At 41.0% G+C, this 14,010-nt stretch overlaps 1 protein-coding gene across 3 annotated transcripts in view; it reads right to left on the reverse strand.

Moving 5' to 3' along the window:
* The window catches only part of Gigyf2 (GRB10 interacting GYF protein 2), a 148,667-nt gene that overhangs the window by 115,831 nt on the left and 18,826 nt on the right, over nucleotides 1-14,010 (reverse strand). For all 3 annotated transcript variants that reach the window (XM_042679050.1, XM_042679049.1, XM_042679048.1), the window contains exon 3: nucleotides 1,882-1,964. In XM_042679050.1, coding sequence (XP_042534984.1) covers nucleotides 1,882-1,922 — 41 coding nt within the window. In that variant the 5' untranslated portion in view covers nucleotides 1,923-1,964. The remainder of the gene's footprint in view (nucleotides 1-1,881; nucleotides 1,965-14,010) is intronic.

Consider the following 14,010-nt stretch of genomic DNA (forward strand, 5'->3'; position numbering starts at 1 on the left):
CAGCCAAATTATTCTGTTTAGGGTCAGAGAAATTACTTAAGCCCCGAGAAGCTAATGTAACTACTAGACTTGTCAAAGTAGCATAAAAGTAACCAGGTAAGATAGAAACAAATGGGAATGGCTGCCTTCCAGTAACACTTCACAAAATTTTACAAAAGCTTTACTTACAGTCCCATGGACTGCAGTTTGGCAACCTATGATGTAAAACATCAAGCTAAATGTCAAATAACAAGTATTACCAATTTGTTTTGTTTCTCTTAATTTCTGGTGTTGCTATTTTTACCTATTGACAAGACACTTTAAAAGATTTTTACTATGTTTTTGTAAAGAAAAAGACATAAGGTTTATAAATGAATACAAGAATTATAAATTCAAGTAACAGCAGAAGAGCTGCACATGAAGTGCTTCGCAAAGTGAACTACATGAATTTAAATCCACCTGGTAAAATAAGTAAGGCGTGACTAAAGATTCAACTATTAAAAAAGCTCATTAAAATATTTTTATAATAATGAAAAACTGACAACAATCTCTACGTACTATATCTGGAGGACTAGTTAAATAAATGATAGTACATCCATACAATGAAACTATTTAACAGAACAGAAATATTTATTGATTTTAAAAAATGATGGCTTTGATTTAGATTTTTTTAAGTTACAAAATTGAGTTACAGTATGATCCCATTTCTGTGAAAATAAATGTACATATATATACAAGTAGATACATAGAACCACCTGGAAAGATACACCAAGATATTTACAGAGATTACCACAGATGGTGAAATTTTGGCTATACCTTCTCTATTACTTATAATTTTTGATTTTTGTAAATATTAATTTGGTAGTAAAATGCTCTCTAAAATAGAAAGTACTAATACAAGTGCAGCATCACTTGGGTCAGTATTTTTTAAAATAAACTCAAACTACAGAAGTTGCATCAACCCTCAAATAGTAATTTCTCCTCAGTCTCTAAATGTTAGCTAGAAAGGTTAGGGAAATCTAGGAAATACATAAAAAAGGAAATGTATACCGCTGGGTAAGTTTGCCTAAGAATCTCAAATCAGGAACTACTACAGAAAGTCTTATCAAATTGCCTTCACACCTCAATAATCATGAATGTTTAAGGCACTAATCCAGCTCATCAACTATAAATACTGTCTCTGACATTACCCAAGGGGTTGTTCGAAGTATGAATGGAAAAAGTAACTATCATTATTCACGCCACTGAAGAGAGGATCTTCAATCATCAACTTTTGGGGAAAAGGAAGAAGAGGGGGGGAAAGTCACACTACAATGTGATGGATCTCAAAATTCCATGAGAATTCCATATTCGGGTCCAAACAATCTGTAAGAGACTCAAAGGTCAATTAATTGTTATTATGGCAAGTGCTAACTCAATTCTAGCTGGGCTACTGCTAATAGCCAGTATAATTCTGGACCACCTGTCTAGCCCACCAATAAAATAAAATTTAAATAACACTTCAATTAAAACTATTTTTTCAAACAAGTCTATGAATAGCAATTACAAAACAGAATTGTAGCAGAAAACATATAGATATTAAAATGTTACAATTTTATTTATATAAACTTATATTTACCTAGACAAAGACTTAAAACATAAACAATGTTCTAGGATGGTGGATTATGGTGAGTTTTAATTCCATTACCAACATATAACCAGACCAAGAAAAAAAAAAATCAATAAAATAATAGAATATAGTCATTTACAAAATATAATTTTATTACTGACCTAGTCATGTTATTTTGAACTAGGCACATAAAGCAAAATTTCAAAAACATGCACATTTATAGACTACCCAATACCTGTATTATTAACTTACTACATACTGCATTATCAAATAGGATGAGACTTAAAACTCACCATTCAGGCCCAAAGTTCAGTGTCTGAGTTTCTGCTGCCATTCTTCTCCGTATTTTTACAAAGAATTCTATATGTGAAGAAACCTGTTGAAGAGAAAAATAGCTCCATACAGTTAGTCAAGATGAAGTGCAAATTTCAAGCCAGAATGTACAACAGAGTATGTTGGTAGTGCTTTATTTTATCTCAAGTGAAATCCTAAGGAGATTTTTTAAATTCCAATTTATAGCAATATAGCAAGCAAAGTGAAATTAAATCTACCCTACTCTCCAAACTAATCATTTTCTCATATTTATCTGAGGCAACAAGATACAGAGTCAGGGTCTGGGAAGGTGGCTCAGTGGTAAAGTGCTTGCCTTGCATGCATGAGGCCCTGGGTTCAATTCCCCAGCACCACATAAGCAGAAAAAAGCCAGAAATAGCCCTGTGGCTTAAGTGGTAGAGTGCTCGCCTTGAGCTGAAGAATTAAGGAACATATCCAGGCTCAGAGTTCAGGCCTCACGACCAAAAAAAAAAAAAAAAAAATGAGATATAGAGTCAATTAGTGAAGCAAGCAGAAGCAGACAAATTAAAGATTTTTCTCTATTAGCTTTAGAGCAATAGACATGAATAAAACACATTTACGTTTCTCTCTTACTGACTTGGAATAGCCCATGTAACCCTGAGAGACAAGGATTCTTGGCATCTAACTGGAGATTCTCCAGTATCCACCTCCCCTCTGAAATTATAGGCATGCACCATTTTATTATTAAGGACCTCCTCACATATCTCAACAGCATCTGCTCTACCTCTTCCTCACTTCCTGGTTAGCAATTTGTACACTGGAGATGCTTTAAAAAAATTACCTTGGGTCAAGTTAAAATGATAAAGCCAATGCATTTCAAAAGTAACATTTCAGAAGCAATAATAAACCAGGTATAGTGGCATGCACCTGCCTAGTATGTACAACGCTCTTTAAAAAGGAAGGAGCTAACCAATAGTAGTAGCTCACACCTGTAGTTCTATTTATTCAGGAGAATGAGATCTGAAGATAAAGATTCAAAGCCAGCCCAGGCTGGCAAATCCATGAGACTGGTATGTCCAATTAATCACCAAAAATTCCAAAGTGATTCCTTAAGTAGATGGCGTAAGTGGCTTAATTAGAAAGCCAGCTAAGCAAAAAAGCTAAACTCACATCTGTAATCCTAGGTACTCAGGAGGCTGAGATCTGAGGATCATAGTACAAAGCTAGACAAGGTAAGAAAGTCTGTGAGACTCTGTGAGATCTCCAATGAACTACCAAAAAAGCTATGGCTTAAGTGGTGGAACGCTAGCCGTGAGCACAAAAGCCCAGGCCCAGACCTGGACCAGACCCAGGAGACCGGACGACAGACAGACAGACAGACAGACAGACAGACAGACAGACAGACAGACAGACAGACAGAGAGACAGAGAGACAGACAGACAGACAGACAGACAGACAGACAGACAGACAGACAGAGAGACAGACAGAGAGACAGACAGACAGACAGACAGACAGACAGACAGACAGACAGACAGACAGACAGACAGACAGACGGCTTAAGTGGTAGAATGCTAGCCCTGAGCACAAAAGCCCAGGATCAGAGTTAGCCCCAGGATACAGACTCACACACACATGCACACACACACACACACACACAGCCTTGAGCACAAAAGCCCAGGCCCAGAGTCAGCCCCAGGATACAGACATACAGACACACAGACACACACACACAGCCTTGAGCACAAAAGCCCAGGCCTAGAGTTAGCCCCAGGACACAGACACACACACAGACACACACACACACACACAGACACACACACACACACCAAGATCGTCTCTGACACACACACACACACACACGTCTCTGACACACACACACACACACACACACACACACACACACACACACACACACACACACACACACACACACACACACACACACACACACACACACACACACACACACACACACACCAAGATCGTCTCTGAGTTCATGCCACAGTACCAAAAGGGGAGAGGGGAGAAAGGGAAGGAGGGAGTGGAAAAAATAGAAAATCAAGGTATATTAGTCTCCATAATCAACTATTTGATTATCTGTCCTCTTACTGGAAGATAATTTCTGGCCTTCTGTTAGTGGACTCCACAGTGTTTTCTACACTTCCATCAGACCTCCTCCCTGCACAGAGCTGGGGTGAGACCCTGGACTCAAGCTGAGAGACACTTAGTGCCCTCTTCACTTTTAAGCAACTGATGTTTGTTTGTTTTTTAAACAGACCAATTTTCTTTTTTATATTTTAATTTTTCTGGTTAGACTGCATCTTAAATAAATGTCATGTTACAATTGCCACTGCTGGGGTATAGCCGGCTAACTTGTCTGCACATGGGCAATTTTGGTTCTAACTACTGCCTAAATACCTTCAAAAATTATCAGAAGAGGGGCTGGGAAGGTGGCTCAGTGGTAGAGCGCTTGCCTTGCATGCCTGAGGCCCTGGGTTCAATTCCTCAGCACCACATAAGCAAAAAGAAAAAAGCCAGAAGTGGCGCTGTAGCTCAAGTGGTAGAGCGCTAGCCTTGAGCCGAAGAGCTAAGGGACAGTGCCCAGGCCCAGAGTTCAGGCCCCACGACCGGACCCAAAATAAAAAATAAAAAAAATTATCAGAAGATTCTGCATTAAAACTTAGAAGCAAAGAAAGGGGTGACACTGTCCAAAAAGAATTGTACTCACTACCTGACTTATAAAATAGTAACTCCTCTCTATATAACACCTTAATAATAACAGTAAGATTCTTTTTTTTTTTTTGGTCGGTTGTAGGGATTGAACTCTGGGCCTGGGTGCTGCCTCTGCACTCTTCAGCTCAAGGCGAGCGCTCTACTCGCTTGAGCCACAGCACCACTTCTGGTTTTCAAGTGGTTTATTGGAGGTAAGAGTCTCACGGACTTTCCTGCCCGGGCTGGCTTTCAACCGCAATCCTCAGATCTCAGCCTCCTGAGTAGCTAGGATTACAGGCATGAGCCACCGGCGTCCAGCTAAGATTCTATTTTTAAAAAAGAAAATTTATTATATAACACAAAGGAAGAAAAACAGCAATGGGATATAAATGATATAGCTATTCATTAATGGCAGAATAATCCCAAATCCTAAAAAAAAAAAAAAAGGGGGGGGGGGGGGAGAAAGAGGAAAGGAGAGTGAGAAAAAGGAGAGGAAAGAAGAAAGGGAAGGCGAGGGAAAGAAAAAGATTAAAAACACAGGAAGAGAGAGGAGGGAAGATGGTGAGGGAGGGCACAATGAAGATCATTAAGTTACCACTCCTATATGACACTGCACAATCCAAACAGTCACATGCAGCCCATTGAAATATTCAAAGGGGTTAAAAAATTACCAGGCTTAGTAGCAGCTCTAACCTCCACTAGTCAAGAGGCTGAACAGAACAGAACTTTGGGAGTTCAGCGCAAGCTGAACAACTTATAGAGACTAAGTCTTTTAAGAAAGAATATAATGAAGAGGTTAAAATTAAACCATTTAGGGCCAGAAAGGTGGCTCAGTGGTAGAGTGCTTGCCTTGCATGCATGAGGCCCTGGGTTTGAGTCCTCAGCACCACCTAAACAGAAAAAGCCGGACGTGGCGCTGTAGCTCAAATGGTAGAGTGCTAGCCTTAAGCTGAAGAGTTGAGGGACAGTGCCCAGACACAGAGTTTAGGCCCCACGACAAAAAAATAAATAAATAAACCATTTATACATACACATATGTATATATGTGTGTGTATATATATATATTATATATATATATATATATTGCTGTTAAGGCTTTCACAAGTAAGCTGGGCACTAGTGGCTCGTGCCTATAATATCCTAGGTACTCAGGAGGCTGAGATGTCAAAGCAGTTTATTGGAGCTTCAAATTGCAATCCTCAGATCTCAGCCTCCTGAGTAGCTAGGATTAGAGGCATGAACCACCAGGACTCAGCTTGAACTATCTTTTCTAAGGATATAGTAAGTTGTTAAAATGTAGCCAAATGTTTTCAGTTCAAACCCCCAAATGCCTGTGATCTTTAGAAAATGGTTATCAATTTATAAAACTACTCAAGATTTAAACCAGACTCTAAACTGTGTGCTGCCTTTATAGCCTGCCTTCTCTTGAAACTAGTTCCTCCTTTTCCTTCACTTCTAGCACTATCCTGGTATTGTTTCATTTTTTTCTTTATTTCTCTTCTTTCTTGCCTCACAGCACCCATGATACATTATATTATAAATTCTGTTCTATTTTTCAACATTTTATAACTATAGTAATGCTCTTTACTAATCTTATGGGGAAAACTCTACCCTCTAAATTGTAGAGTAGCCACTAGACACTATGTTGAAAATGAGAATGAGGGAAGGGGAAACATGTGCAAAAAGAAATGTACTCATGCCAGGTGCTGGTGACTCACACCTGAAATCCTAGCTACTCAGGATGCTGAGATCTGAGATTTGAGGCAGCCCAAGCAGGAAAGTTCAAGAGAGTCTTAGCTCCAATTAACCAGAAGTGATACTGTTGCTCAAAGTGGAGCACTAGCCTTGTGCAAAAGAGCTCAGGGATAGCGTCCAGGCTGAGTTCAAGCTCCACAACCAACAATAACAACCAAAAACGTACTCGTTACCTGATTCTGTACTGTAACCTCTCTGTACATCACCTTTATCATAACAATAAAAAAAATGGTGGAGGAGCTGGGAAGGAGGCTCAGTGGTAGAGTGCTTGCCTTGCATGCATGAGGCCCTGGGTTAGATTCCTCAGCACCACATAAGCAAAAAGAAAAAAGCCGGAAGTGGCACTGTGGCTCAAGTGGTAGAGCGCTAGCCTTGAGCTGAAGAGCTGAGGGACAGCGCCCAGGCCCAGAGTTCAGGCCCCACCACTGGACCCCAAAAAAAAAAAAAATGGTGGAGTGGCAGAAAGGGCATTTTAGAAATGGGAAAATATTATTAAGAGCAATGAAAAATTCTCCCACGAATTTCTAAAATGGCCCATTGAACGGAAAGGGAGGTAGTTTTTCACCATTATATCGGTCAACCAGGCTCAAAAGGCCAGCATCAACTAAAACTCCTTCCTTCTGTTTTCTATCCTTCGTCTAGTCATTTTTCCTAAGATCCGGTTAAATCCCAAGATTCTTCTTGCATACTTCATTATAATTCTAGCTCTTTCATCTCTTGTTTACTAGGAGTGATGAGTGGGGTGGTGCATGCCTATAATGAAACCACTGAGGAAAATACTTAATTTGAGGTCAGCCTGTGTTAAATAGCCAGTTAAGGCCAGTTCGTTTGGTCTAGATAGTGAAACCCTTTGTGGGGAGGAGGAGGAATCAAACCTAATTTGTTTCCCTGACTCAGCCTCAAGATCAACTTCATTCTCTATTCTTTTTTCTTTTTCTTTTGTTGGTCACGGGGCCTGAACTCTGGGGCTGGGCACTGTCCTCATCAGCTCAAGGCTAGTGCACTACCACTTGAGCCACAGCGTCACTTCCAGCATTTTCTGCTTACGTGGTGCTGCGGAATTGAACCCAGGGCCTCATGCATGCAAGGCAAGCACTCTACCACTGAGCCACCTTCCCAGCCCCCTTTGTTTTGGTTAAAAAAAAAAAGTACAAGACCAAGACTCAAACTCCATACCTGACGCTTTCACTCTACCAACTGAGCCATGTGTGCAGCCCCAACTTCTTTCTCTAAAATACCAGTCTGGTCACAGCCTATCTCTAAAAACATATTATGCATAGTCAAGACTCTTTCTTGAGTATGTCAGATTCCCATCACTCACAATCTATGCCTCCCAACTCAATCTACTGTTTTTTACCTCCCAACTCAACACCAACGAGAGCTTTCTATTTCATCCATTGCATTTAACTTGTTTTGTTGATGCTAACAATATTCCTTTATCACAGAAGCCAACCTCTGGAATGGTCTGTGCAACACCAAGGATCCATTAACTTAGTCCAAAAATACTTATTTCCCACTTGGGCCATATCTCCACTTCCAGCTTTTGCTGGTTAATTGAACATAAGACTCACAAACTTTTCTGCCTGGGCTGCCTCTGAACCTCAGTCCTCAGATCTCAGCCTCCTGAGTAGCTAGGATTACAGACTTGAGCCACTGGTGCCCACCTTTGTAAGTATTTGTCACAATTAACATATTTAGGAGAGCTACAAAAAAGAATGTCAATTTATTTTCTAAAATATTTAGAAAATTTATTTCCATAACTGTCATGTAAATAATTACTTTTAAGAAAAAGATGGCAAGGGCTGGGAAGGTGGCTTGCCTTGCATGCATGCGGCCCTGGGTTCTATTCCTCAGCACCATATAAGCAGAAAAAGCCCAAAGTGGGGTTGTGGCTCAAGTAGTAGAGTGCTAGCCTTGAGCTGAAGAGCTCAGGGACAGCGCCCAGCCCCAGAGTTCAGGCCCCATTGACCAACAACAACAAACAAACAAACAAACAAACAAACAAAAAATAGATGGCAAAAATTCAGAAAATGAATCATGAAACTTCAGTTGAATATTTATGTTCTTCCATGCTAAATAATACATTACGAGGGGCTGGGAAGGCGGCTCAGTGGGTTCGATTCCTCAGCACCACATAAGCATAAAGAAAAAAGCCAGAAGTGGCGCTATGGCTCAAGTGGTAGAGCGCTAGCCTTGAGCTGAAGAGCTGAGGGACAGCGCCCAGGCCCAGAGTTCAAGATCCACAACCGGCAACAACAACAAAATAATAATAACAATACATTTACATTTAAATAGCTGGTTTCATGGACATTTATAAATTCAGGCACTACCCCTGGTCAGTTTTGTATGGTAGAATAAAAAGTTTTCTGCAGTGTAATTATAGCACACTATCAACTTATTTTTCTTAAGGTACACAGTAAATGTATAATCACAGGCTACTGTTTTGTAACATTTTTAAAAGAACTGAGTTTTTCTAATGATCTATAAAATTATGTTACCTTCTACAAATAGGCATTCGGAATAAAACTTTTTAAAAGAGAAAAAGAAATTAGGGGAGAAGAGTTGTGGCTTAAGTGGTAGAGTTACTAAGCAATTGTGAAGTCTTGATTTCAAATCCCGTTACAATAAAAAAAAAATTTAATGCTGTTAAAAGCCAACTACAGGTGGCTCACACCAATAATTCTAGCTATTCAAGAGACTGAGATCTGAGGACTGCTGTTTGAAGCTATCCCATTCAGACTCTTATCTCCAATTAACAAGCAAAAAGTTGGAAACGGAGGCATGGCTCCAGCGGTAGAGTTCCAATTCTAACAAAAATACTAATGAAACTGGGTGCCAGTGGCTCACAACTGTAATCCTAGCTACCTAGGAGGCTGAAATCTGGGGATCACAGTTCAAAGCCAGCCCAGGCAGGAAAGTCTGAGAGACTCACATCTCTAATTAGACAACAGAAAACCACAAGTGGGGCGGCGGCTCAAGTAGTAGAGTGCTCACCTTAAGCTGAAGAGCTCAGGGACAGCCCAGAGTTCAAGCCCCACCAACAACAACCAAAAAAACAACAACAAAAAAAACTCAGAGAGCAAGGCACAGAGTTCAAGATGCAGAACTAGCACACACACAAATACGTATGTGCACATATGTACTCATATTCACATGCACAACAACATGAAAGTGTTAAAGATCAAGCTAATTTGCAAGATCTCCAATACTTAAGGGCTATGGAACATCTTTATTTTCTTTATACTTTTTTAAAATTTACAACAAAGGGTATTTATTTTGGAGAAGAGAAAAGGAACATGCTCCCAACTGACTTATTTACAAAACTACAAAAGGTTGAAAGCTGTCATTATTACTATCAGGTACCTCAAGGAACGGAAGACTTGGCCCTACATTTGCTATAATACATTTCACGTACAGAAATATCTAAGATTGGGAGTTCTAAAGAAAATCCTATACTAAAATATTTTGTTTCAATATAAAAATCTGATGGATGCTAGCAACATTATCTGGCAATAGCTAACCCTATTATCTGTTAAGGCATCTAGCCAGACCCATTAAGAACAAGGAATATGAGCTGGGAAGGTAGCTCAGTGGTAGAATGCTTGCCTTGCATGCATGAGGGCCTGGGTTTGATTCCTCAGCACCACATAAACAGAAAAAGCTGGAAGTGGCACTGTGGCTCAAGTGGCAGAGAGGTAGCCTTGAGCTGAAGAGCTGAGGGACGGTGCCCAGGCCTAGAGTTCAAGCCTCACAACCAACACACAAAAAAAAAAAAAAGAACAAGAAATACAAATGACAACCCCTGATTAAGATGCAAGTCTAGTAAAAATAACTGAGTAAAAAAGTAATTACAAAGCCGGGCACTGGTGGCTCACGCCTGTAATGCTAGCTACTCTAGCTACTCAAGAGGCTGAGATCTGAGGATCGCAGTTCAAAGCCAGGCTGGGCAGGAAAGTCCGTGAAACTCTTATCTCCAATAAAAACCACTAGAAAACCAGAAGTGGCACTGTGGCTCCAGCAGTAGAGTACTCGCCTTGAGCTGAAGAGCATCCAAGCCCAGAATTCAAGCCCCACGACCAACCAAAAAAAATCAAAAATTAAAATTTTATAAGAACTATATTGTGTTCAAAGCAAATTACAGAATATAGAGAATATGACTATATCTAATACATATTAAAACACATTGTATATGTAAATATATCTCTAAAATAATAATCTTTATTTCTGAATAGAACCATGAGCAAAAGACCTCATGACCTGAGTTCAAGCCCCACAACCAACAAGAACAAGAACAACAAAAAATTTAGGCCAGGTGCTGGTGGCTCATACCTGTAATCATAGCTATTCAAGGTGCCTGTAATTCTACCTACTCAGGAGGATGAGATCTGAGGATCACCTGTCAAACACAGCACGGGCAGTTAAGTCCATGAGACTCTTATCACCAATTAACCAACAGAAAACTGGAAGTGGCACTGTGGCACAAGTACCAGAGCACTAACCTAGCCTTGAGCTGAAGAGCTCTGGGACGGTGTCCAGGCCCAGAGTTCAAGTCCCATGACTGACAAAAAAAAAAAAGAATTTTAGCATAAAAGGGTGAAATTAAATACAAAAAAGAATTCTGTACTTTATTTTAGATGAAAATACCCCAGCCAGGTGCTGGTGATTCATAACTGGTTGTAATCTAAGGATCACAGTGTGAAGCCAGCCAGGGCAGGAAAATCCATGAGACTCATCTCCAATTAACCATCAAAAAACCGAGAAAGTGAAGCTGTGGCTCCACTTGATCAAAAAAGCTCAAGGACAGTACTCAGACCCTGAGGTCAAGCCCCAGGGCTGGTACAAAGAAAACCCTGCAAGTGGAGGAATGGCTCGAGTACTACAGCACCATTCCTAAGCAGAAAAGCCAAGTGACACCCATACCCACAAATCCCAAGTACCAACCAGATATGGTGCTACACACCTGTAATCCCAACACTTGGGAGGCTAAGGAAGAAGATGAAGAGTTTCAAGAAAATCTGGGCTACATTAAAAAAGAGAGAGAAAGAGAGAGAAGATAGAAATGTGGCTTAGTGGTAGAGTGCTTGCCTAGCATGCATGAAGCCCTGGGTTCGATTCCCCAGTACCACATAAACAGAAAAAGCAGTAGAGTGCTAGCCTTGAGCAAAAGCAACTCAGGGACAGTGCCCAGGCCCTGAGTTCAAGCCCCAAGAGTGGCAGAGAGAGGGGGGGGGGGAGAGAGGGGGGAGGGAGAAAGAGAAAAACAAGCAAACAAAATAAGCTGTAGGTGCACATCTATAATCCCAACTGCTCTAGAGGAGGCAGGAAGATACCAAGTTTGAGGCCAACCTGAGCAAAGGTAACAGTGAGAATGTTTAAAAAAAAGGGGGTGAGGGGGCTGGGAAGATGGCTCAGTGGTAGAGCGCTTGCCTTGCAATGCATGAGGCCCTGGGTTCGATTCCTCAGCACCACTTAAGCAAAAAGAAAAAAAAGCCGGAAGTGGCGCTGTGGCTCAAGTGGTAGAGCGCTAGCCTTGAGCTGAAGAGCTGAGGGACAGCACCCAGGCCCAGAGTTCAGGCCCCATGACCGGACCCAAAAAAAAAAAAAAAAAAGTGCGAGCTAGGCACCAGTGGCTCAAGCCTATAATCCCAACTACTAAAGAGACTGAGATCTAAGGATTCTGAAGTCAGTCTGTTAGACTCTTGTCTCTAATTAGCCACCCCAGAGCTGGAGCTATGGATCAAGTGGTAGAGCACTAGCCTTGAGTCCAAAGCTCAGGAACAGCACCTAGGCCCCAAATTCAAGCCCTAGGACAAATAACAAAGAGGAAAAAAAAAAAGTGGGAAAGGAGAGTCGCTGAGTTGTAGTTCAACTGATCTAGCAAATTTGAAGCCCTAGGTTCAATCCTGTTACTGGGAAGAAAAAAAAAAAAAAGTAGGAGAGAATACTAGAGGCCAAGATAAAGAGACAATTTAGCAAAAATATGATGTAACTAAAGTCTGAGAAATCAGAAAGGATGAAGTTTAAGAGAACAAATGGGAAAAGAAAAAGAAACATTTAGGAAGTGGCGCTGTAGCTCAAGTGGTAGAGCGCTCGCCATGAGCTGAAGAGCTGAAGGACAGCGCCCAGGCCCAGAGTTCAAGCCCCACGACCGACAAAAAAAAAAAAAAAAAGAAACATTTACTCCTATCTACTGTGATAAGTAGACTTAAATGACAATGTTTTCTTGGTTTTTTATTTTTGTTTTTTTGTTTTTTGGTTTGTCAGTTGTGGGCCTGAACTCTGGGCCTGGGCGCTGTCTCTCAGCTCTTCAGCTCAAGGCTAGTGCTCTACCACTTGAGCCACAGCACCACTTCCGGCTTTTTCTGATTATGTGGTGCTAAAGAATCGAACCCAGGGCCTCATGCATGCAAGGTAAGCACTCTACCACTGATCCACCCTCCCAACCTAGAGACTCTTATCTCTGATTAACCACCAGAAATCTGGAAGTAAGGCTGTGGCTCAAAGTGGCAGAGAGCTAGCCTAGAGCAAAAAGAGCTTAGGGTTTTTTTTTGGTTGTTTTTTTTTTTTTTTTGGGGGGGGGGGGGTCCAGTCGTGGGGCCTGAACTCTGGGCCTGAGCGCTGTCCCTCAGCTCTTCAGCTCAAGGCTAGCGCTCTACCCCTTGAGCCACAGCGCCACTTTCGGCTTTTTTCTTTTTGCTTATGTGGTGCTGAGGAATCGAACCAGTGCCTCAGGCATGCAAGGCAAGCACTCTACCACTGAGCCACCTTCCCAGCCCCGCAAAAAGAGCTTAGGGATAGTGCTCAGGCCCTGAGTTCAATCCCCATGATTGACAAAAATAAATAAATAAATTTTACTTAAAATAATGGTTAATTTATTTTTTAATACAAAGAGAATGAAACTTTCAGTTTCCTCTACTTTTATTTTTTTTATTTTTGGCCAGTCTTGGGGCTTGAACTGAACTTCTTTTGCTCAAGGCTAGAGCTCTACCACTTGAGCCACAGCTCCACTTCCAGCTTTATTTGTTTACGTGGTACTGGGGAATCGAACCCAGTGCTTCATGCATGGTAGGCAAGTACTCTTCCACTAAGTCACATTCCCACGCCAGTTTCCTCCATTATTATCCACACTACATCCCTCAAAAGTAAGAGATCAAATTTGTACAACACTACTGACTGAAGTTCTGAGTTTATTCAGATTTCACCAGTTCTAACAATGTCCCCTTTCTATTCCAGGATCCAATCCAAGACACCTCATTGCATTTAGCCTATATGCAGCGTTGCAGTCTTCTTTCTCCAACTTGGTAAACAAAGTATAAAAGATTGAAAGCTAACAGCCAGGGTTAAGATTTGGTGAGTAAAAGAGTGAAGTATCAATACTGACAAAAGCGTGATCTAGACACAGTGGGAAAGGAAGTAAGAACAGACATCTCTGAAATTCTAGTAAGGCCAAAAGATAGGCCTGTGATAAAATGAAGCAGTTAAGGAATTTGAGGTGGAAGTAAAAGTCAAGAAACCAGGAGCCTAGGACACTGAAGTCATACTTTAGAATAATGGCAGGAAAGAGTAGCTCTGAAAGAGGGGCTGGGAATGTAGCTTAGTGGTGGGTGCTTGCCTAGCATGCATGAAGCCCTGGGTTCCATTCCTCAGTACCACATAAACAG

Source organism: Dipodomys spectabilis, unplaced genomic scaffold, assembly GCF_019054845.1.
Source record: "Dipodomys spectabilis isolate Male_0828 unplaced genomic scaffold, ASM1905484v1 ptg000051l, whole genome shotgun sequence".
Taxonomy (NCBI): domain Eukaryota; kingdom Metazoa; phylum Chordata; class Mammalia; order Rodentia; family Heteromyidae; genus Dipodomys; species Dipodomys spectabilis.